This window comes from Pseudorca crassidens, chromosome 16 (assembly GCF_039906515.1).
Source record: "Pseudorca crassidens isolate mPseCra1 chromosome 16, mPseCra1.hap1, whole genome shotgun sequence".
Taxonomy (NCBI): Eukaryota; Metazoa; Chordata; class Mammalia; order Artiodactyla; family Delphinidae; genus Pseudorca; species Pseudorca crassidens.
This window is the reverse complement of record NC_090311.1, coordinates 72576272-72602459: the sequence shown is the minus strand read 5'-3', so window position 1 is coordinate 72602459 and position 26188 is coordinate 72576272. Positions and strand designations below refer to the sequence as shown.

The 26188-nt window shown below is 40.8% G+C and overlaps 1 protein-coding gene across 3 annotated transcripts in view; it reads right to left on the bottom strand.

Annotated features, from left to right (window-relative positions):
* SLC16A9 (solute carrier family 16 member 9) overlaps window positions 1-26188 on the bottom strand; it is a 65989-nt gene that overhangs the window by 15473 nt on the left and 24328 nt on the right. For 2 of the 3 annotated variants that reach the window (XM_067710896.1, XM_067710897.1), the window contains exons 2-3: window positions 22151-22383; window positions 7138-7281 (exon numbers count right to left, since the gene is read on the bottom strand). In XM_067710896.1, the coding sequence (XP_067566997.1) occupies window positions 7138-7281; window positions 22151-22346 (340 nt within the window). In that variant the 5' untranslated portion in view covers window positions 22347-22383. The remainder of the gene's footprint in view (window positions 1-7137; window positions 7282-22150; window positions 22384-26188) is intronic. The other variant, XM_067710898.1, reaches the window with a different exon arrangement.

The following is a 26188-nucleotide window of genomic DNA, read 5'->3' as shown; positions in this document are numbered from 1 at the left end:
TTCATTATATACATATTTTTGTGTATATAACTAAACAGACATCTATCAAGCCCCTACTTTTATATATGAACATTTCCCCCTGCAGTATTATCTCTATGAAAAGGGAATAGTTTACTAATAGTGCATTCTAATATGGCAATTTTAAAAAGTGATGAGGGTAAACTTACAGAATCCAGACTCTATGTGTAAAATAGGGGTTAGGTGTAGCACCTAGGACTTTCTTGCTTTGGCCACTGGAAGTCTCATATCCTGGAAAACCCCTTCGTCCTGGGCAAACCAGAACAGCTGGTCACTGGGTGTGCCTCTTGGGCCTGCCTCTTGGTCATCTGGGAGAATTTCCCTTTTCTATGGTCTGAAACAAGTATTTGATCACCTCTTAGAATAGCTGAGCCAGTAGGATTTATCATCTTGGCCAAAGGTTAAGGTAGGCAATAGCCTATGATATTCCAGAAGTATCTACTTCTGGAAATAAAATTGTGAGAATGGAAATTTGGATGCTGAAAAAGATAAGTTTAGAGCATCCAAATGCAATTACTGTTTATGTTTCTAGCCTAAAACATCTGCATGGAAAAAGTTTAAAAGTTTAAGCAGGGACTTCGCTGGTGGCGCAGTGATTAAGAATCCGCCTGCCAGTGCAGGGGACACGGGTCCAATCCCTGGTCCGGGAAGATCCCACATGCCGTGGAGCAACTAAGCCCATGCTCCACAGCAAGAGAAACCACCACAATGAGAAGCCCACGCACTACAACGAAGAGTAGCCCGCACACCGCAATGAAGAGTAGCCCCAGCTCGCCACAACTAGAGAAAGCCCATGTGCAGCAACGAAGACCCAACGCAGCCAAAAATAAATAAAATTAATTAAAAAAGAAAAAGTTTAAGCAACTGGCTAGCTTTTTGATTGACATGGCTTTACAAAAGCATATAGCTTTGACACTGGCTTGATTAAAGCACAAACTTTATATGCTCAGCATGAGTACCTTGAACCTGACACTGGATGGTCAAGAGCACAGGCTTGGGATCAGGCAGGCATGGATTCAAGTCCCAACTCTATCACTTATTGGCTGTGTGACTTTCAGTTTCCTTATCTTTAAAACAATCTCATAAGATAGTTGTAAAGATTAAGAGACAGAAAAAATGTGAAAGATTTCAGTATCTGTGCTTGGAATATAACGAAGTACCAAAAATAGTCCTTATGCTGAAATATTTTTTCACTTTTCCACCTGAGTATTATGGTATTATATACCTCTAGCCTCAGACTAATTAGAAAATCATAGTTCCTTTTTATAACTGAACACCCATGAGAGACAAAAGGCGATCTTTAACGGCACAACAAAAAACAAGGGCTTATAAAACTAACTGCTAAAGCGAATATCAGAAAACAACCTTTATCTAATTTGCCATCACTAGAGAAGGAGAATCAGATTGTCTATGAAAGTGGGTTATGCCCTCCTCAAGCTCAATGGATATGCAGATACTAACAAGAAAATGAAGGAAGAGAAAATTGAATTTTTCCAAAATCAAGAAGAGATTATTAAGAAAACAGTAATCAGGCAGCTAAGGAACAATATAATCTGAAGAAAAGAGAAAGCAAGAAATTGATTTTGAGTTGTGCTTTTCAGAAAAGCAATGGGAAATGATTGGGAAGAAGCTTGAGCAAATCATTAAGGGCATATTTCCTGCGGCCCCTCTTCCCATTCCTCCCAGTCTCCCACCACATTTTCTTTTTCCCGATTTTACTAAAGTTATTGAGAACACAGGAGCCTGAATTACCAGGTTTGGCAGTAGGACATACAGTCACTTGAAAACCAGCAAGCTGCCATTTTATTCTAGCTACAAAACCCAAACAAGATAACATCATATTTTCAAGACAGTATTTTTTAAAAAATGGTAAAACAGAATTATGCCAACTAATACACTTCACTATTCTTTTTGATGTTTTCTATTATAAACATACCATATAACTTTAATTTTCTTTCTCTATATTATTTAATCTGTTATACAAATAGTTCTGATTCAATAGTGCTTCTTCAGTTACAAAAAGCTGCTGCTGTGCTCTTGAACTAAGAGATCAGAAAGGAACTTAAGGGGAAGGGAACAAACATTCATTAAACACCCATGTGCCTCTCTACATACATTATCTCACGAATAGTCACAATATCTCTGTGAAGTCGCGTTAGTCTCATTTCACAAGAAATACAAACGGAAGCTCAGAGAGGCTGGATAATTTCCCAAGGTCACAAAACTGATAATGATGGTGATGCTGGTGAATATTTATTGCTTTAACTCATCCATCCACAAAACCCTAGAAGGTAGTTACTATTATTATGTTCACTTTAAAAAATGAGAAAACAGTATGCAAGTAACATGTCTACAGTCCACAGCTGGCAAGTGAGTAAGATAAGATTAACCCACACGGCCCAACCCCAGAGCTGGACTGTCAGTGCTTGCTCCTGCCTGTGCCAGATTATCTTAAGAGACCATCTAGTTCATTCCAGACAGAGGAGAATGCTTAGAATACTGCACAGAATGCATGCTCAATATATGTTATCATTAGACTGAATCTTTCTTGTTTTTTCTAAGGAATTCATAATACAGAAGGGAGGAGTTTAGACGGTGTAATAATTTCCTGTCACTTCCTTTTCAACTGGATACTCTACTTCCAATGGCGACAGAATGGAAGTGTCATTGTTCATTAAATTCCCATTTATTTACCCTACAAATATTCCACGAGCCCTATATGCTGAGCCTACTGACAAAATAAAACCACAAAGAAGTCAACCATGATAATAAGTGTTAATAATCTCCTAGCAAGAAGTAGCTCACAGGGGGCCCAATAATTACTACAGTGCGTGACTTTTTAAGTATTGACATTAAAACTTTAAACTTTTAAAAACTTCTTTAAAATTACTGGAACCTGTAAAATTATTATTGAAATTAAAATTAAATTGATTTTTTACTATGGAAATCCAACTCAACTCTTTCATTTACCTTATTTTTATTTTGCTCGACTTCACTTAGTCCTTACAAGAGCTATGTGAGGTAGGTTTCTGAGTCCGCCTTCACAGAAGAGGCAACAGTCATTCTTGGAGACCAAGGGGTTTGCTCAAGCTCACAGGACCTATGTCTCCTGACCCGAAGCCCAGGGCTCTCTCCATGAGCTGACAGCCTCCTCCTAGCCACAGGGATTCAGAACCTGTTGCCAAATCAGAGTCATATACAATCTTCAGACGTGAGCCTGTTTTCTGACCCAGATTCCATTAAGTGAAGGAAAGGCCAGGATTCCAGAAGGAAGGACGTTGCAAAAACCACTATGGCAAATATATAGACAATAATATCCTGAATCTTGCCCCAAAGAGAACTACGGTCACTTATTTAGGTATCATACGCAAGGGAGAGTGGGATGCCTTTTGAGCACTGTAGGACACAGGAAATGAACTGGCACTGTTAACTAGGGGCCTGAGGCACTTACATGGCCTACCCTTAGAGGGGGGTCACAGGAGGGCCAGGTAATATACGGGATCATGGCCCAGGTCTGGCTCACAGTGGGTCCACTGAGTCCATGGGCCCATCCTAGTCATTTCCCCAGTTCCTGATAATTAATTGGAGCACATGTACATAGTAGTTGGTATAACCTTCTATCTACATTGTTTCTGGCCAGTGAAGTAAAAGTTACCATAGTGGGGAAAGCCAAGTGGAAGCCCTGTACGCCCCCCACCGCCAGCAGCAGCTAGTAAAGTAAGTCAAGACCAGTATCAAATCCTATCTCATTAACAGAAGATCATGGGTTCATGGGGAGAAGGGACAGGGTTAGCTATCGAAAGGTTCCAACACCATAAGCCAAATCAAAATCAGTTTCACAAGCTGGTAAAGCTCTCTCCATTGCTATAGAAATTTTGAAATTTAGTTATGGGAGTTACCTAATTTTGTCTTTTTCTTTCTATATACCCTTAGATATGCTTCCAACACAATCAAATGTACATAAAATCTTAAACAATGTACATTAATTTTTTTTCTTTTTAAAAATTCATTTTTGGGCTTCTCTGGTGGCGCAGTGCTTGAGAGTCCGCCTGCCGATGCAGAGGACACGGGTTCGTGCCCCGGTCTGGGAAGATGCCACATGTCGCGGAACGGCTGGGCCCGTGAGCCATGGCCGCTGGGCCTGCATGTCCGGAGCCTGTGCTCCGCAACGGGAGAGGCCACAACAGTGAGAGGCCCATGTACCGCAAAAAAAAAAAAAAAAAAAAAAAAAATTCATTTTTATCTATGGGGAATACAAATACTATGGTATCACTCACTTTGGGTCAATTTTTAAGTCAGTGACAACTCTGGATATGTACTCACAAAGGCTATACCTTAACCTTGAAACCATGTGAAGGAGTAAAACCCCATGAAATTTCAAATGCTTCGTCCAAATTTTGGGGGAAATGCCCAAATCATGTCAAGGGCATAAGGATTCAACTTTCTATGTAAAAAGGGGTTTGACCTAAAAGGAATAATTCGATGCTCATACACAAGCACAGATATCTACGTTTTTATTTTCATGATTTTAGACAAGAATGCAAGATGACTATTCAATGAATACCTTCCAATTCTACACCAGAGATTAACATATTTGCATGTATAGGTTTAAACTGTATTAAGCACTACGGGGAATAAGTAATATAAAATACCAAACATATAACCTGTTCTCAAAGAACTAACAAGTGACCTGCTTATTTAGATTATGATCTGAGTAGAATTTGGGTATGTAGTTAAATTTAAAATAAACTTCAACAGTTCTAAAAGCACTACAAATAATTACAAATATGTAAAAGAGGTCAGGATCTGGTGTCAGACTGAATGGATTCAACCCCAAATCTCCTACTTATGTGGCTTTAGTTAGTAATTTCACTTTGCTTGAGCTTCACTTTCCCTCTCTGTAAAATGGGCTCACATGAAGACTGGATGAGATCATATAAAGCAGAGCCTAGCACACACTACCTACTGGAATATTAGCGGCTATAATTTCTATTATTTATTATTGGGGAAATATCCCCATGTGAAAAAAACGAATATTAGTAGTCAAAAAAATTAAATTCTTTCAGGCTTGACTCAAACCAACCATCTTGCTGGAATGTGTCTCTGAAGTTTTTAAACACCAAAATCCTAAGCCGCAGCGTCTGTGTCCCTGCCTGGGTTGTGTCCGGCTCAGCTGTGCTTTTCCCTTCGCTGCCACATGTAGCAATGAGATCTGCTCTGTTCCAGTCTTTTCCTTGCAGCTTCTCCTCCTGTTAATTAGCTGTGTCAGCGCTGGCAGGCAGCTCTTCCTCCACCCTAATATGCTGTGTTCTAAGAATTTTGCCACCATTTCTGAACAAATGTCATATAGATGGTACTACGGAGCTCATGTCTAGAAAACTGGCTCTTAACATACGTTTATCAAATGTGTTGTGACTTTTCTGACACTAAAGCAAAAAAAACATGTTGATCAGGAATAATTCATTCTTTTATTTATTTATTTATTTTTGCGGTACGCGGGCCTCTCAGTGCTGTGGCCTCTCCCGTTGCGGAGCACAGGCTCCGGACGCGCAGGCTCAGCGGCCATGGCTCACGGGCCCAGCCGCTCCGCGGCATACAGGATCTTCCCGGACCGGGGCACGAACCCGCGTCCCCTGCATCGGCAGGCGGACTCTCAACCACTGCGCCACCAGGGAAGCCCTAATTCATTCTTTATATAAAATGTTTGAAACTGTTTAGCCTTTTATCGGAATTTCATTTGGAAAATAGCAATCCTTCTACAGATTTATAACTTATGTTCCTCTGATTATAACCCAAATCATTTCTTAACCCTTTCATTACTTAAGCAAATATTCAATTACATTTTACTGTATAATAGAGTGGGCATAATATTTTTATGATCTAAAATAAAATATTTCATTCTATGTGACTAATATACTTTTCTATTTGTTCAAATTGAATATGAAAAACTAGAACAACTTCTGCCTACACTGTATTTCAACTGTTATTCCCTCCAATTGTATATAACATTGGTGTATTATTAAAAAATTCTAATTCCTAAACATTTGGACTTACATAGAGGATACATCTGAAAGTGATTATTTGATTTACAAAATAAATTTTTATTATTTAAAAGAAAAAAGAATTCATTTCTTTCAGACATTAAGAAGAAACTTTGAAAGGTGGAGTCTTTTAAAAATTCCCCACCAACAGCTCCTAGGGATCCTGAGTCTGGTGATGTTTGACATTGAATACAATGAGTGCAATACATCACAAAAGCATTCCCCCCAAAATTGCCAGTGCTCTCAGGCCCTGAGCCCTGGACCCTTTCCTCTTCTGTAACCAAGATCATCATTAATCATCCCCACCGCTCAGTTTTCTTCACTCATGCCTTACCTCTAACAAAAATAATCATTATTATTACGTGCTTTAAACTCTGCTTTTTACTTCTGCTATCACCTTGTGGTTGGGGCCCTGGTGACAGGTGCTGTGGAACAGCAAGGATATTTAGAACACCAATAGTTCAACAGAGCCCTGCTTAACCGCCCAATAGGAAAGGGACCATTTCCTACATCAGTGAGAAGTGGCAGGTGTCAATGACATCTAAGTTGCATGCTTCTCTCCCTCTTTTCCTTTTTTGTGCTAGAGAGACAAGTGCTGAAATAAAAAAAACCTCCCCATGCCTTGCAAGAAAACAAAATGGGCATTGTTAAAACACATTTATCGGGCTTCCCTGGTGGCGCAGTGGTTGAGAGTCCGCCTGCTGATGCAGGGGATGCAGGTTCGTGCCCTAGTCTGGGAGGATCCCACGTGCCGCGGAGCGGCTGAGCCCGTGAGCCATGGCTGCTGGGCCTGCGCGTCTGGAGCCTGTGCTCCGCAACAGGAGAGGCCACAGCAGTGAGAGGCCCGCGTACTGCAAACAAACAAACAAACAAACAAAAAACACATTTATCCTTTGAAGTATTTTGATTCACTGGGTGGACGTTTTACTAAAGCAACAATTTTTGGTAAAGTGGTTGCTGAAAGTGAATTATTCCTGAGCATTTTCACTCCTTACATTAACTGAATAAGAAACGTCACACGGGTAAAACATTTAACTCTCAAAGCTCAGAAAAGCGTCACGGGGACCAAGTTTCTTACCTACAACAATGCCATAGGAAAAAAACAGAAAGTAGATATTGGGGGCAAAACTGCTCAACATGAGGCCTCCTGCCACCATGAAGCCACTGAAGATTGTCACGGCTCTTGCTCCAAAAGATGAGACACACAGGCTGCACACGGGACCTAAAATCATAAACGAAACCTTCACTTATTTAACAGTAACCTCCTCTCCACATCCTATCATCCATCCGAAATTTAAAATGATTCCTTCCATCGTAAAACCACAAAAGCAATAATAAGCTACTGTGTGTTCACTACGGGTTGGACACCCTGCTACTTCACATAAACAATGTCCCTTCATTATAATCTCACTGCTTTCCTGGGAGGTAGGTGCTTTCGTTATCCTCGCTTTTCTGATAAGGAAATTAAAGTGTCAGAAGACGAAGGTCACATAGCTAAGAAATTGGGGTTCTGGAGTCAGACTTTATTAAATTTTCAATGAGAGTAACAGCGGCAGCCACCCTCAGAGTAACAATTAAGAAGTAAACACCCAGGCCATCTGGCTGTTGAGTCCATCAGCTTAACCGCCACACCCTTCTGAGGATTTTGGTCTCCTGTATTTGCCATGCATCTTTTCTACCCAGAGCTCCTATTCAGCACAAGGCCTGTCATATAATTGATGGTAAAAATAAACTTAATGATTGACTCAATGCTATCCATAACATCCTTATAAAGGGATAAAGTGAGGGTAGTTACTCCCTTCCTAGAGAAGATTTTGGCAGGTGGGGGCAAATGCCTCTATCCTACCCACCCGGGCATGACTTTGTCAGTATCCCTGTCCTACATACTACATGTAACCTGGAATTTGGGGGAGGAAGTGCACTGTTGACTGACAGGTAAAAGGGACCATTACCTGGACCAGTTCTCTGCGGAAGTGGGCAACTGCTCATGTACTGGGATTTAAGTGATAGTGAAATTCTCTCTCACTAGCACTGTACCTTGACAGTATCTACAACTACGGAGCTTACCATATTAGAAATAAAAGGACATGAAGGGTTACTCAGCCCAGTAGTCTTATTTACATGGAAGGAAACCGAAGCTCAGAAGGGTTGTCCATGCCATGGTTAGAAGAAAGAGCCCAACATTTAAAAGCAAAGAGAAACATCTTCATTGAGTTCACAACAACCTTTCAAGGTACAAATCATTATTCCCAATTTTTAAAAAGCATGCTCACCAGAATGGCAAAAGGCAGACAACAATAAGTGTGAGCAAGGATGTGCAGCAATCCTCCCATAAACTGCAAGCGTGATCTCCCAAAGCGGAACACAGCGCTGTATGACTCCGAAGTTCTACTTCTATGTACACCTACACCCAAAGTCACGGACATAAATGGTCATAGCAGAACTAGTCATAGTAGCCAGCACCCACAGATCCAGATGTTCCTCAGTAGTGGAAGGTATAAGTAGATTCTGGTGTATTCATACAATGGACTACCATATGGCCATGAGAATGCATGACCTACAGCTACGCACAGTAATGCAGATGTATCTCACAAATGTATGTGGAGTGAAAGATACAACAAGAAAAAGGACACATTGTGTAATACCAATCATAAGAAGTAAAAAACAGACAAAATTAATCTACAGTCAGAAGTCAGGATAGTGGGTCTTTGGTAGGGGGTAGGAAGCTATAACCAGAAGGAAACACAGCCCAACTTCTAGGTACTGCTAACGTCCTGTTTCTGGATGTGAATGTGCTCATTACATGGGTGTGTCTGGTTTGTAAAAACAATTCACTGAGCTATACTCTCATGATATGCACATTTTTCTGTACATATCTTAAAACATTTTAGAAAACCTCAAATGGAGAGATAGTGTCATCCATCCACAGTCTCACTGTTAGCAAGTGGTGGAGCCAGGATCTGATGATCCCAAGCCCGTTCTTACCAATAACAGAGAGTCTCTTAAGCACGTATTTAAGACCAGGTTATGACCACTGAGATACCACCAGCTTTCAATGCCTAGAGCCATCCCACATTCCTCCCTGGTCATGAACTGGCCCCTGTCATTTCAAGCCCTCTTGTATGAGCCAGTATGGAAGAGCAGACTGATATATTTACAAGACAGAGGGGAATATTCTACTCCAGTGTTTTAGGAGGAAAATCCATTTGAAAGACCAAACTTATCTGACAGTTGAGCTATGTGTATACCCAACGAGAAACACTTAGATACTTCAAAAATAGAAATGATTTTAAGAGTCAAATTTCATAAATGGATGTTGACATCATAAAGTCATGACCCTTCTATGTTGTTTACCAAATTGTATTGACACTGACAGTCAGTGTTTACAAATTTAACAGGCACATGGAATTGAAATAGAGATTGTTACTGGCATACTTGAAAAGTTTCAAGTTTCATCCTCGAAGCAGGACTTTAAATTTATGCTCCTTAAGGCATGTTAACTCTACAAGGAAACTCAAAGTTTGGGAAGAGGGGGTGGGGTGAAGGGTAATAATTTTCACAGCATGTACAACCAAAACCACTATTTTATAAAATGTATAATATTATCATCAATTTTGTGATAAATTCTTAAATCATGTTTGCCTAATACATGATTCTTTGAATAACATTAAGCCTAAGGAAGAAATGAGCAGAAATTCTTTGACAGATGAAAACAGCAAATTGAAAACTGGTTTTAAAAACCTTCTCACCTCACACCTGTCTGGCCTTTATCAAAAAGATAACAAATAACAAGTGTTGATAAGGATGTGGATAAAAGGGAACCCTCATGCACTGTTGGTGGGAAGGTAAACTGGTACAGTCACAATGGAAAACAATATGGAGATTCCTCAAAAACTTAAAAATAGAACTACCATACGATCCAGCAATTCCACTCCTGGGTATTTATCCAAAGAAAACAAAAACACTAATTTGAAAAGATATATGCATCCCTATGTTCAATGCAGCATTATATACAATAGCCAGGATATGAAACCAACTTAAGTGCCCATCAATAGATGAATGGATGGGGTATATATATACAATGGAATATTACTCAGCTATAAAAAAAGAATGAAATCTTGTCATTTGTGACAGCATGGATGGACCTAGAGAATATTATACTAAGTGAAATAAGTCAGACAGAGAAAGACAAATACTGTATGATTTCACTCACATGTGTAATCTAAAAAACAAAACAAATGAAAAAACATATTTACACAGAAACAGAGTCATAGATACACAGAGTCAGAGAACAAACAGGTGGTTGCCAGAGGGGAGGGGCGAAGGGGGAGAGAGAAATAGATGAGGGAAATTAAGAGGTTAGAACTTCCAGTTACAAAATAAATGAGTCACAGGTATGAAATGTACTGTGTGGGGAATATAGTCAAGAATTATGTAATGTGTTAGTATGGTAACATACTGTAATTACACTCATTGTGGTGATCATTTTAAGATGTGTAGAAATATCAAATCACTATGTTGTGTACTGGAACTAATATAGTGTTGTAAGTCAGTTATACTTCAAAAACAAACAAGCCAACAAAAAGGCTCATAGAAAAAGAGATCAAATTTGTGGTTACCAGAGGTAGGGGATGGGGGAGGGGGACTTGGATGATAGCGGTCAAAAGGTATAAGTTTCCAGTTATAAGATAAATAAGTACGGGCTTCCCTGGTGGCGCAGTAGTTGAGAGTCTGCCTGCCGATGCAGGGGACACGGGTTTGTGCCCCGGTCCGGGAAGATCCCACATGCCGCGGAGCGGCTGGGCCCGTGAGCCATGGCCGCTGAGCCTGCGCATCTGGAGCCTGTGCTCCGCAACGGGAGAGGCCACAACAGTGAGAGGCCCGCGTACCGCAAAAAAAAAAAAAAAAAGATAAGTAAGTACTAGTGATGAAATGGACAACATGATAAATATAATTAACACTGTTGTGTGTTATATATGAAAGTTGTTAAGAGGGTAAATCCTGAGAGCTCTCATCACAAGGGAAAAAATATTTTTTTCTATCGCTTTAATCTTGTACCTATATGAAATGATGGAGGTTCACTAAACTTATTGTGGTAATCAATTCATGATCGATGTAAGTCAAATCATTATGCTGTACACCTTAACCTTATACAGTGCTGTATGTCAATTATATCTCAACAAAACTAGAAGAAAAAAAATTCTCTACTTTCACACCACCACCTGCTGCTTACTTAGAGGAAAAAATCTTGATGTCAGAGGTTAAAGACAAAGAATTTTAGAGCTGAATGGGGCCTTGGAAAGGGTCCAAAGACCTTATTTAAAAAATGATGAAACTGTAGTTTAGAAGGATCATGTGATTTGACCAAGAATCCATAGCTAATCAATGACAGGGCTAAGGCCAAAGTCAGCCCAGCATTCTTCCCAATTGAGATGTATTTCCATTGGTACCTTAATGTTTTTCTAGAAATATCAATTTAAAAAACACCTATGTACTTTTGTTAATATCTTACAGCCTAAGTAATTTTATGAATTTACAGAAGATGAAAACATGAGATTTATGTTCATTTTGGTGTTTAAAAGTTTAGAGCAAACTATTTTATTCTCATCCTCAGAACCAGGGTATTTCTAGACTTGATTGACACAGATTTAAACCACAATAGCCCCAGGTTTCATCAATAACAATTAGGGCAAAGTATAACTGGAAGTGACCAGTAAGTCACTTCGACAAAACTGACACATTTATGTGTTTAGCTCTTCCTAGTAACAGGCAAGTTCTCCAAGATGATAAACCATAGATTACTCCTCGGCACTGGACTAGTTTCAATTCAAGAGATTCATTAAATCAAAGGATTACTCTCAGGGGAGATTTCTTATGAGGCTTCAGGTCTTTTACTTTGCAGAAGGGACCTTTGGAACAAAAGGTACTTGTAATATGAACCAGTAACTCCACTCCTTGGAATCTATAAAATTTTAGAAAACAAGGGAGGGAGGAACGTCATCACTGGGTTGCCAATTTTCCTATTTTGACAAGTAAAGACATTTTTAAATGTAATAACTATCTATTATCACTGTCATTTCATTAAAGAGGAAGAAGGAATATTTTAATAAGGAAATAGTGAGGAGGATACAATTTCAGCGTAAAATGGAAGCCAGTAAGAAGTTACACACACACACACAGACACGCGCACACACACAGACACGCGCACACACAGACACTACATATCACTGCCTTTATATTCATTTTGTTTGTTTGTTTGTTTTGTAATGTATCAGTCTGGCTTTAGAGTCAGGATAATTTTAACCTTATAAACGAGTTTGAACAGTGTTCCTTTCTAGAAACCGAGAATGACCTCTGGGCAAAGGCTAGTGAAGAAATGAGGACTTCAGTCCTACAGCCACACAGAATTGAATTTTGCTAACAACCTAGTGAGCCTTATAATGGACTTTCCCTCAGTCTCTGGATAAGGGCCGAGAACAGCTGACACCTTGATTTTGGCCTTCTGAGGCCCTAAGCAGCGTACCCAGCCAAGTCTGCCAGACTTCTGTCCTGGAAAACGGTTATAGAAATTATAACTTTTCCTTAGTATACAAATTTAAAGCTTACATTGTCCACTAAGCACAACTTTGGCTTAATGAAAAAAATAATATATTATTTTCATTATCAATCAGTTCAAAAGAGTGCCTAATTTTCCTTGTGTTTTTTTTTCTATTTGAGGATTTTTATAAATAGGTGAAGAAATTTCCTAAAAAAAAAGAAGATAGTTACACACACACACTATATGTCACTGCCTTTATATTCATTTTGCCTTTCATAAAAAGTTTTCTTGAACTCATGGTTGTATGTGTATTGGGGTTTAGGGGCCATTATTACTATTACTTCCTTCTGTCTGGGTGATTAATCTTGATTGGTTGGATGAACGGAAAATGCTAAGTAGCAGAGCTAGCAATCAGAACAGAAGACGGGTCTGAGGATGGCAGGTGGCAGGTGGGGCACTAAGACGTATGCAGGGCTCTTAAATGATATTCCATTCTCCTGCATAGTAGCCTGGCAACATCTTTGGCACAATGTTGACACGTTCCCTCAAAAAAGGTAAGAACCTATATATTAGGGAGTAACTCTATAAACCAAGGGTCCCCAACCCCTGGGCCGCAGACCAGTACTGGTCCTGAGGCCTGTTAGGCACCAGGCCACACAGCAGGAGGTGAGTGGTGGGTGAGCGAGCGGAGCTTCATCTGCTGCTCCCCACCGCTCCCCATCGCTCCCCATCGCTCACATTACCGCCTGAACCATCTCCCACCCCATGGAAAAATTGTCTACCACGAAACCGGTCCCTGGTGCCAAAAAGATCAGGGACTGTTGCTATAAACCAAAGTGATGAATGAGGAACGAAAGGAGGATGCGGTCGGGCTTTCAAGCCCTACAACCTCTTAAATACAAAACGAAACAAAAACATAAAATCATTTGTTAATGGTCATCTGCAAATCAGACTGATTGATATCATTCTCAGCCAATGAGGGGAATTAAATGAAGGAAATGAAAATGAAAACTCTTGTGGAAAAAGTGTTTTGTTATGATCAAGGGTGAATTAGAAAATGAGAAGGATGAGAAGATGTGGCACATGTATACAATGGACTATTACTCAGCCATAAAAGAGAAAATAATGCCATTTGCAGTGACATGGATGGACCTAGAGATTATCATACTAAGTGAAGTAAGTCAGACAAAGACAAATATATGATACTGCTTTCTGTGGAATCTAAAAAATGGTACAAATGAACTTATTTACAAAACAGAAACAGAGTCACAGATGTAGAAAACAAACTTATGGTTACCAAGGGGGAAAGGAGGGGAGGGATACATTGGGAGATTGGGATTGACATATACACACTACTATATATAAAATAGATAACTAATAAGGACCTACTGTATGGCACAGGGAACTCTACTCAGTGCTCTGTAATGACCTATATGGGAAAAGAATCTAAAAAAAGAGTGGATATATGCATATGCATATGTATAACTGATTCACTTTGCTGTACGGCAGAAACTAACACAACACTGAAAATCAACTATACCCCAATAAAAATTATTTTTTAAAAAAAGAAAGAAAATGAGAAGGATGAGTTGTTCTAAGGAAGTGAGAATGATGTACACGTTAAGGGATGAAATTGTTTCCTTTAGCCCTTCAGGGTGATGTGGGAAGAAATGGAGTTAAATTTTTGCTGGCTATTAAAATTAATAGGAAGGGGCTTCCCTGGTGGCGCAGTGGTTGAGAGTCCGCCTGCCGATGCAGGGGACATGGGTTCGTGCCCCGGTCCGGGAAGATCCCACATGCCGCGGAGCGGCTGCGCCCGTGAGCCATGGCCGCTGAGCCTGCGCGTCCGGAGCCTGTGCTCCGCAACGGGAGAGGCCACAACAGTGAGAGGCCCGCGTACCGCCAAAAAAAAAAAAAAAAAAAAAATTAATAGGAAGAATACACATCTTTAAAAGTTTGCTAGTAACATAAATTTAGGTCTGCATTAATCAAACAAAAGAGTAAATATTTGACCATGACCATTCCTTCACTATTTACCAAGCCTCCATTAGAACAGCACTGCTGCAAAACAGAAAGATAAGGAGGCACACATGGCATTTTAAACTTTCTACTAGCTACATTAGATAAATAAGAAGAGGTAACATTGATTTCAATAATATATTTTATCTAACCAAATACATCGAAAACATCATCATTTCAACATGATTAAAGAGATTTTACACTCCTTTGTTTTGTACTAAGTCTTTGAAATTCACTGTGTATTTGTTACACTTTAGCACATCTCATCTTGAACTAGCCACATTTCAAGTGTCCAACAGCCACATGTGGCCAGTGCTTACTGTACTGGACCACACAGCACTGGAGGCCCATATCATGGTAGATAAGGACACAGAGAAGAAGACGCAAAATTTCTGACCTAGACCAAAAGGCAAAACAAACACATATCAAAACCTAAGGCCGTGGGCAATAAGCACAAAAGAAAGGTTCAGATCATGTGTTTGGGGATTTCAGAAAAGGGAGATCACCATGGGCCAAAGAACTGAGCCTTGAACTGGGCTGTGAAGTATTGTCAAAAGAGATGAAAATACATTCTAAATGGAGAGAAGAGAACCATAATGTGGTTCTCCAAGTTGTAATTTTTATAAGACAGCTTTGGAAAAGAAATTATTCCCTTTGGGAAAGAAATCAACTTCCATGCACTTCTCTCTCCCAAAAAGTTTCAGAGAGTCCCCAGAGTGGTAGGATGGCCAGGCCTACTGTCGTAAGTATGCTGACGGTACAATGAGAAATAAATTATAGCAGTAACCAGGCTGTGTGCTTGTAGTACTGCAAGGATTTCCTAAGACAGCAGATTGATTAGGCCCACGAGTCCTATCCCTCTACTTACAAGGCAGGGAGCCCAACAAACTGGCAGGTTTCTCACTTCTTACTACCCCCCCCCTTTTTTTTTTTTTAATTTTTGGCCACACCCCGCAGCATGTGGGACCTTAGTTCCCCGAACAGGGAGGGAACCCGCGCCCCGCACTGGAAGGCGGAGTCTTAAACACTGGACCGCCAGGGAAGTCCCTGAGATCAGGAATTTTAAGTTCATCTTCCTGAGGAAGAAAAAAGCACTACAGAACCACATCCACTCAAATCCTTGCTCTCAAGTATACCGATCACCTTGCTTATCGGTTGCTTTGGTGTATCATGTCCATTTGCCTTCTTCAAGTCAGCAAAACCTGCCAAGATTCTCACCAAACCCTAGACCTGCCCAACACACTGGGAATGGGCCAATGTAACAGCGTCCTTGTAGGAGGCAGGAATTCAGTCCTACGCAAGGAGTTAACAGGGGGTAAAACTGTACAGATAATGCTGAAAGCCAGCTCTGCCTACACTCACAACTCATGCAGCAAGCCTGTTGGCTATACTGACTCATTATATTAACCTGGAGATAGAGGTACTGACTCATTAGGGATTTGAAGATCTTTGGAGGAATTAAAGACAAAAAAAAGAGAGAGGGAGGGGACTGTTAAATCTATCTGGAGTACAAAACTACAGAACAAAAGATCTCCCTGCTGTATCAGCACCTCTGTGGTCAGAAAAACGGTCCCACCCTTCTCCTTGAATGTGAAGCGTAACACCCAACCAAAGCGTGCTTTCTCCCAACTTAAAACAACATAAGGCCATGATCGCCCTTTAGTTCAGTTACCTTCCATTCCTTCTGAATCCTTCGGGTTTCGACCAGAGAAACTGAACCAGAAGAAGACTTCCATTAAGAGATTTATTGCAAGGAACTGGCTTACGTGGTTTTGGGACCTGGCTAGGCAAGGACAGCATCCACAGGACTAGGCCTCAGGAAGGGCAGATTGGAACTCTCTCCCACAGGATGAAGCTATAGCCGTAGGCTGAATTCCTTCTTCTGGAAAAGCTCATTTCTACTCATAAAGACTTTCAGTGAATTGAATCCGATCCACCTAGATTATTTAATATAATCTCGCTTACTTCAAGTCAATTGATTATGGACTTGGAGCGCATCTATAAGATACCTTCACAGTGATACCTCCATGAGTGTTTGACTAACCGTGGAATGCAGCCCTAGCCAAGTAGACACAGACGATCACATCTCCTAACACATCACTCCTTCTCCAGCCGAACGTACTCTACCAGACGCATCACCTGCAGCGCGATGCCAGGGCTGTGCATACGGGGACTCTGCGTGGACTGCCCTCTCCACGCCCATGCATCTGGCCCAGCCCACCCTCCCCTCTGGCCCACTTCACAGCCTATCTCTATAAAACTCCAGAGACTGCCTTGTTCTTGCTATTCTTGGTATTTGTGGTAAAGTCTCAAGGCATTACTACCCTTTTTTCCTGTCCCTGCCCTGAGACTCTAAATCTCTTATAGCAGAGATGATGTCTGGGCCTCCCTAACACACAGGAGAAGAGATTCTCTGAGTGTGCGTGATGACGATGTATAACTGAGGGAGGCCGAATCCTTGATATCCAGCTTTATTCATCCTAAGGATCGTCTGGAAAAACAATTCAGATGAGAGGTCTACTTCTTAGTATTTTCTCAATTACTCAAGTTTCAAAGAGAAAGAATTAAGGTTATAAAGAGTATAAAGTTAAGAATTGCATGTCTTTCCGCTATTCTTAGCTACTGTCCAAATCTGGGTTTGTTAAAGACAATGGGTGGGCCTTTAAATTCCAGACGCTTAGATACAATATTAACAGCTCTCCCTCCTGCCCATCCCCCTAGAAATGTCTTTGTCTTGCAGGCTGAAGGGTTCCTTTCTTTTGCAGATTCCAGTTTGGTTGGGAGAGTAATTTTATTTGTGGGGGATTGTTGTTCTTTAATAACTAATATTTGTTGAGTACCTACCACATGACAAGCACCATCTCGAGTATTCTACGTGGCAATCATGCAAGGTAGGTACTTTTATTTTTTATTTGTTTATATTTTTGGCTGTGCCGCGCAGCGTGCAGAACCTTAATTCCCCAACCAAGGATGGAACCCACGCCCCCTGCAGTGGAAGTGTGGAGTCTTAACCACTGGCCCACCAGGGAAGTCCCAGGTAGGTACTTTTATGATCTCCAATTTAAAGATGAAGAAACAGACTTAACAGGTTAGAAAAACCATTGCTTGGGTGTCAATGTTTCTCTCCCTTTTTTTTTTTTTTTTTTCCAATCTTCCCCTTAGACAATGTGTTCATCTTGGGCAGGTCACTAAAATTTAAGGACAAGAATGCCTATTTCAGTGTGTTATTATGAGGATCAACCAGGATCAAGTAAGTGAAGGTGGCTGGTATCGAGCCAGGCACACAAGGGGCACTTTTTGAACTAAAGGGACAAGTACATGAAAAGCAGACTTTGTCTGTTGCTTAGCAAATGTACCTGTGCTGTGCTTACTCAATTATAAATCTCCAGAGATTGGATCACAGAACTAGTCAAGGATGACACCTACCAGGTCTTCTCTGGACAGAACTGCGTAAAGAAAACAACTCATGTTCCGCAGCTACGATATGGCTAGCTGCCTCAGAATCATCAGGGGAGCTAGTTAAAAAGAAGATTCCTGGGACCACCCTCCGTCCCCACCCCACAGCACTGATGAGTAAGAAACTGGCTTTTTAGACAAGCTCAAGTCATTCATATATACTCCTGATTTTAAGAGCAACTATCAAAGATGTATTTATGTAAATATATACATACATATATATATATATATAAGTTAAATTCATTTTTATCAAAAAGGATGCAAAGATGTCCGTTTATGTGTTCATTCCCCAGAATTGGGGCCACTGGACACAATCTGTCATGGTTTACATGGCATACACAGTGACACGTTCAAGCAGAAACCTACAAGAGCTCCCTTTATAAATATGTCGACACCAATATACATTTGAGAACCACCAAGGAGTGCAAGACTGCAATCTAAGTAGAGAGGGCTTAAGCCAGTGGTAGCTCCCAACTGAAAATCACTTTGGGGGCTTGAAAAAGATTCACGTGTGTGGGCCCCACTATAGACTGACTGAATTAGAATGTCTGAGGGTCAAATCCAAGCATTTATATGCTGAAATCTTTCTACAGATGATTCTGATTCTCTCCCTGGTTAAGAATCACTGACAATCATGATGAGATGTACTTTTCCTATTTCCAAGGTAGGACCGATCCGTTTGTTTTTGTGTAGAAGAAAGTTGTCCACAAAGTAGATGATGAATGTGGCTCAGACACTGCTAGACCCCTCTTGCTAATACTGTATGACATAGCTTTCAGTATGTGTCCCTTCATTTATGCTATGAAGAGCCAAGGGAAGCCAACAACACAGATACTCAGTGGCCACTAACTAAAGTGCACACAGGCATGTGCACAAACACACACAAACACACACCCATAAGTCTTAGCTCTCCAGTCATCATTTTTTTCTCACTGCTTCCTCATTCTGGAACCCTTTGGTCTCCATATTCTATGTTTATTTGCAAAAGCTCTGATTAGCTGCTTCGAGTGTCTTCTCATCTAGCTGAAGACACTGAAGATAAGTTACTTGCACAAGGTCCCTCAGCTACAGGGTGGTACAGCCAGGACTCAGATTAGCTCTGACTTCGGCCCAACACTCCCCCAGTACTTGTTCATTCCCTGGACGTTTGCTGGGATGCTCTCTCTCTCCAGCCCATCAAGCAGGGCTGGCCTCGTGGGCATGCAACCAATGCAGCTGCACTGGACTCAGCTCTGTGAAGGGCCATGCACTTGGTCTGCTGCCCTGCTGCTGCTGTCTTGAAATTCTTAACTTTTGTAACTGGAGGCCTTGCATTTTCATTTTGCACGTGGTATTGTAAATTATGTAGCTGGTCCCGCCTACAAGTGAAGGGGGCTGCTTGTGGCCCCTGAGACAGATTGGTCCATCCACTTAGGAACTTGCAGAAAGTGGAGAGCTGCAGTTCAGTTTTCAGAGTCTCAGCATCGGCTCTGACCACCAATACCCCGTCCATCCCTAAGAAGATCTCAGCTTCCCTGAACACCTCAAACCCTCAAGTCTTACCTGGACAGACTTCCTGAAAAAGAGCTTTGTTCTCCAAGTATGTGCTGACAGAGATAGCACTTCAATTACCCTTTGACCCGTGCAGGAAGGCAAGGTAATTGAATTTCTGTTTAACTTTGTATTTGCTAATAGAAATGATGACTAATTGGGACTTCCCTGGTGGTCCAGTGGTAAAGAATCTGCCTTCCAATGCAGGGGATTCAGGGTTCGATCCCTGGTCGGGGAACTAAGATCCCACATGCCACGAGGCAACTAAGCCCGCGCACTGCAACTACTGAGCTCTTGCGCCTCAATGAGAGAGCCTGCGTGCCGCAAACTACCGAGCCCATGTGCTCTGGAACCCGCACGCCACAACTAGAGAGCCCACGCGCCCTGGAGCCTGCCCACTACAACTAGAGAGAGAAAACCTGCCGCTACAGCTAGAGAGAAGCCCGCGCGCCACAACGAAGAGCCTGCACCACAGTGAAAGATCCTGCATGCCTCAACAAAGATCCCGCATGCCACAACTAAAACCCGACACAGCCAGAAAAGAAATGATGACTAATTGGAGGACATTTAAAAATCCTCTTCTCACCGGATCATTTTCTAAAAATTATATTCTCAAACATATCAATCATCATCCACTTGTACTTTGACAGCTTTACAAATAATCCACATTTTGAAAAACTCTTTCAAACAAATCTTGGCAAATGTTTCCTGCTTTTCTGACGTTTATAATGACAGTGTTATTTTCATTTGTTTAGTTACGTTTCGTTCTCTTATCTGACATGGCCACATGATCCAGCATTGTTTTTCAAGTCTTGTTTTTAATTTAACAAAGTAATTCATCAATTGGAAGCAACGATTTTTGTTTTGTTTTGTTTTAAGAAGTCCCCTTTAGTGATCAGGAAAGATAACAGATTTAAAAGAAGGAATGGCCAATGCATTTTCTTTGTAAATCATTTTAGAGTTGAAAAACACCTTATAAATCACCACATTCACTGTCCTTATTTTCCCCATAAGAATAGAGATTGTGATTTGCTCAATGAATCATGTAAAGGTCATAGTTCAGGATTAGACGCCAGGGCTACATCTTAGCATATCTGTTCTTTTAAAAAAATTTTTATTGGGGTATAGTTAATTTACAATGTTGTGTTAGTTTCTGCTGTACAACAAATTGAATCAGTTATACATATTCATATATCCACTCTTTTTCAGATTTTATTCCCATATAGGCCAGTACAGAGTATTGAGCAGAGTTCCCTGTGTTGTACAGTAGGTACTTATTAGTTATCTATTTTATATACAGTAGTGTGTATACAGCATGTCTGTTCTTAACTAGTTCCAAGTAAGTTAGACTGATGATCACTAAATACTACTGCAGAGCTCAAACTATGACTCCAGAAATTGAAGTGCATACGATTTTAGTCCTTAAAAAAAAAGCCGCTCTACTGTGCTGTCTACAGATGTTAAGAATCACTATTATATCACACTTGATAAATGCTTATCAAGAATATTACTTTTGGGGCTTCCCTGGTGGCACAGTGGTTAAGAATCCGCCTGCCAATGCAGGGGACACGGGTTCGATCCCTGGTCCGGGAAGATCCCACATGCCACGGAGCAACTAAGCCCACGAGCCACAACTACTGAAGCCCGCGCGCCTAGTGCCCATGAGCCACAACTACTAAGCCTGCGAGCCACAACTACTAAAGCCCGCGTGCCTAGAGCCTGTGAGCCACAACAAGAGAAGCCACCGCGATGAGAAGCCCTCGCACCACAACTAAGAGTAGCCGCCGCTCGCTGCAACTAGAGAAAGCCCACGCGCAGCAACGAAGACCCAACGCAGCCAAATATAAATAAATAAATAAAATAAATTTTTAAAAAAAGAATATTACTTCTGGAGACATTTTATGAAAGTCACACAAAATGCATCACATACATCTTACACATAACACTATATTTAAATCCTTAATGTCATGATCATTGTTGAGAAGGGACTACTCTTTGTCATATCAAATTTTTCTTAAGAAGGTGACACAAATGTAGGACATGCAGTGTGATCACGGTGTATCCGAATCAGAGAGGAGTAATTATGAATCACAGAGGAACTGTTCCCAGGACTGCTGAAAAATATTTGGTCCTTTGGTCACCAGCATTCATCGGACATACCTGGATCACTGCCCGCATACCCCTGTATCTTTCTTATTTGTGGAAACGTGTGTATCACTAGACTGTCTCACTAGACTTAAAGGCAGAAATGATGTGTTTGCCATTCATCCTTTCATATCCAGCATCTAAAACACTGCCTGGCACACAGGAGCAAATAAATATATAAAGGAATGAATGAATGGACAACTGAATCTCTGATGGAATTCCTGTATTGTCACATAGATTTATGACAGTGAAAGAGTGGTTTATAATCTCAGTGAAGGCAGCAAAGTAGGTGCTATACTTTAAAAAAAGAAAATAGCCTCCTATGTCTTGCACAATGTGAACGATGCAGCAAATGTAATTAAATGATTAACGAGTGAGGAGAAGCATAAGTTTCTCCACTTACTTGCAAGCAAGCCAACTCCACTTGCAAGGGATCCGACCCAGGCTGTTTTCCCCTTCCCTTCACCAAAGGCGTCCAGCCATTCTACGTACAAGACGCCAACAGCTAGCGGAGATCCGTAACACAAAAACTGAGTAAAGAGGGAGGCCAGTACAATCACCCAGCCCCAGCCACCGTCAGGTGGCTTCTTAAATTCCATTGTAATGTGAGATCAAGGCGGTGTTTCTCTGTAGGTCCTAAGCAAAAACAAAAAGAAAAAAAGAAAAGCATATTTAGAGTGTAGCGAGGCATGGTATTTTAGATTAAAAATATCTCCTCCCAAATTGAAACATAAAAAAAGTTCTCTAAAAATATAAGAGGAAAAGGATAAAATATCATCGATATACCAAGTTAACTTTAAAATTTTGATTTCTGATTTGAATACGTAATACACCCACATGTTTCCAAAAAGATGTTTTTTATATCATAAAAAGGATAAATTCGGAGTTTGGGATTAACATATACACACTACCATATATAAAATAGATAACCAACGGGGACCTACTGTATAGCACAGGGAACTCTATTCGATATTTTTGTAATAACCTAGAAGGGAAAAAGACTGGGAATCACTGTGCACTTGAAACTCACACGACATTGTAAATCAACTATACTTCAATTTTTTAAAAAGGCATAGAGTGTAGGGTGTAAAGTCTTCTTCCCAAACTTGCCCCCATTCACCAGGTTCCCACCCCAACCCAAGCACAGGAAATCACTGTTTTTGGTTTCCTGTGGCACGTTGAGTTCCCCAGGACACACTCTTACTTATTAGCAAGGGGAGGTTTACTAAAAGTGTTCTCTTTCTATGGAAGAAACCAGACAGCAGCAGGAGAAGGTAAATCACCATGCAGCTTAAGGAGGGGGATTTCTAAAGCTGGCTGACCCTTCAGAGTTGCCCTGAGTTGGGGGTGGGAAGCTGGCCTTTCACACCCCCATGTTGCTAATTCACTGATTGCAGGCCACCCCAGAAGGGGGCATGACCTCAGGTGAGGTGACTCTCTTCAAAAGAGGCAATCATTACCCATGGGGTTTGTTCCCTGAAGGACATCTGTCAGCAGCCCTTCAGCTGCTTCAGCAAGAAATCTTTCATTCCTAAGGGGGTCTGGAGGCAGCACATCACAATGTTCACACTCGAGTATCCTTCCAGAGTTTCTTTATGAATATGCAAGCAAAACCAAGCAAACAGTCTTAGATTTCCTTTTTTCAACAAAAAGTGGATACTGTACATTCTATTCCATGCCTTGTTTCATTCGCTTAACATCCTCGGGAACGCTTCCCTATCAACACATAGAGAGCATCCTTAGTCTTCTTTCTTAAATACACACATATGGCTGTATACTTGTTTGTTTGTTTTCCTTATTGAATAGGCAAAACATTCACATGGTTCAAAAATGAAAAAAATGACAACGAATATACAGTCTCCATCTACCTAGTTCCCACCTAACTTCCATTCTCTCCACCAGTAACTAACGCTTCTTGTTTCTTTTATATCCTTCCAGAATTAATTTATGAGTACATAAGCTAACTCATATACAGATTTCCTCTAATTTTTTTTTTTTTTTTTTTTGGCGGTACGCGGGCCTCTCACCGTTGTGGCCTCTCCCGTTGCGGAGCACAGGCTCCGGACGCGCAGGCTCAGCGGCCATGGCTCACGGGCCCAGCCGCTCCGTGGCACGTGGGATCCTCCCGGACCGGGGCACGAACCCGTGTCCCCTGCATCGGCAGGCAGACCCTCAACCACTGCGCCACCAGGGAAGCCCTCCTCTAATTTTTTACACAAAAAAATAGCATATTATATACATTGGTGTGTGTCTTGCTTTTGTTCACTTGACAAATACCTTGCAATGCATACATAGTAGCCTTCCTCATCCTTTCTTTCTGCTACATTGTGTTCCAGTAATTCTTAATTGTTTAACCAGTCCCCATGGCTTCCAATGAAAAACAATGCTGCAGTGAATAACCTTACATACACATTTATCTTTCTACATACCTGTCGGGAATTGCTGAGTCAATTACAAATATACATTTGTAGCTGTAGTTAGCATTAGCAAATTGACTTCAAGGGATTAAACGGATTTACAAGATCCCCAGCAACTTTGGGTGTGTTGTGAAACTTCTCGATTTTTGCCAATTTGTTCGCTTTAAAACAGTATTTCATTATAGTTTTAACTTGCGTTTCTCAACATTCTCTGAACGATGTGTGTCGTTCCATAGGTGAAAAGCCATTTGTAATTCGTATCTAATTCTTGTGAATATATGGGTGTTCCTGGATTTTTCTTTCTGTTCCACTGATCCGTCTATTCACTCACCATATCACATTTGTTTAACTACTAAGTCTTTTTTTTTTTTTTTTGCGGCTGCGCCACGAGGCTTGTAGGGTCCTAGCTCTCCGAGCAGAGATTGAAGCCGCGCCCTCGGCAGTGAGAGCGCAGAGTCCTAACCACTGGACCACCAGGGAATTCCCTAAGTCTTTTTAATATATTTTAAGTCCCAGTGGAAATAGTTCCTTCCCTCTCTCTCCATCATTGCACACCTTTTCAATATTTTCTTGGTTCCTCTTGTTTGATTACATTTTTATATGAACTTCAGAATCAGTTTTGTCTGCTTCTAAAAGAAATCTGATGGTGTTTTCATTAGGACTGAGTTAAATTATAAATTGATTTAAAGAAAAATACTCCTTTTATGATGTTGAATCTTTCTATCTTCCATTTCAAATCTTTCCATTTGTTCAAGTCTACTTTTGTGTTCTTAGTGTTTAAAATTTTCCCCAACGTTTCTTTTTATTTTATTTTTATATATCTTATCCTTTTTGCTAATATTATAATTGGGCTTATTTCTTTGATTTGTCTTCTGTTTGTATGTGTAAAACCTATTACTATCTGTATGTTAATTCTGGACTCCACTACGTTACTATAAAATCTCTTGTTTGAAGTAGATTTTTGCATGATTCTCTTGGATACATACAATCTTTAATACAATACAGTTATATAACCATCTACAAACAGTGGTAGTTTTTACCCCCAACTTTGGATTTTTATGCGTCTATCTAACTTCCTTCTTTTGCCTTTGAGTGGGACAAGCATCCAGAATAACGTTAAATAATAAGAGTACACATCGTTGTCTAGTTCCTAAATTCAATGGGAAAGCCTTCAAGTGTCATGGTGCTGCTTCCGAGGCTGAGATAGATATATTTCACAAAGTTAAGAAAAAAAGTTTCTACTTTTGAGTATTATAATAAAGTTTTTTTTTTTTTTTTTTTTTTTTTTGTTGCGGTACGCGGGCCTCTCACTGTTGTGGCCTCTCCCGTTGCGGAGCAACAGGCTCCGGACGTGCAGGCTCAGCGGCCATGGCTCACGGGCGCAGCCACTCCGCGGCATGTGGGATCTTCCCGGACCGGGGCACGAACCCGTATTCCCTGCATCGGCAGGCGGACTCTCAACCACTGTGCCACCAGGGAAGCCCTATTATAAAGAATGTTTATTAAACTTTTCTGAAATGCATTTCCAGTGCATAGGGAGACAATTATGATTTGCTCCTTTTAATTTTGAATATAACAAAATCTGTATTTCTACTAGTGAACCATACTTGAATCAGTAGACTAAATCCTCCCTGGTTCATCCCCTACTTGGATTATGTCAGTCTATTTGAGGGAGGGTTAAATTCATAAGTGAGATTTGTCTCTTTTTGTTTTTAATTTTGACTAGGTTTTGGTATCAAAATGATATTTTAAAGGAATTTGAAACATTCATTCTTTCGAAGTTCTGAAACAGTTTACATGGCAATGGATTTGGAGGCCCAGGCCTGAACTTCCTGCCCCCAACAGGGCCTCCCACTTAACCCTCACCTCCTGTCTCTCTTCACCATGCCAGGTTTACAGTCAGGTTCAACAGCCTTCTTTGCGCACAGATTTTTGCCAAACCATCCCCTTGGCTATAGTTTCATCAGATAATAGGTAAAGAGAGTAGGAATATCATTCATCCGTTCATGCATATCCCTAATTAG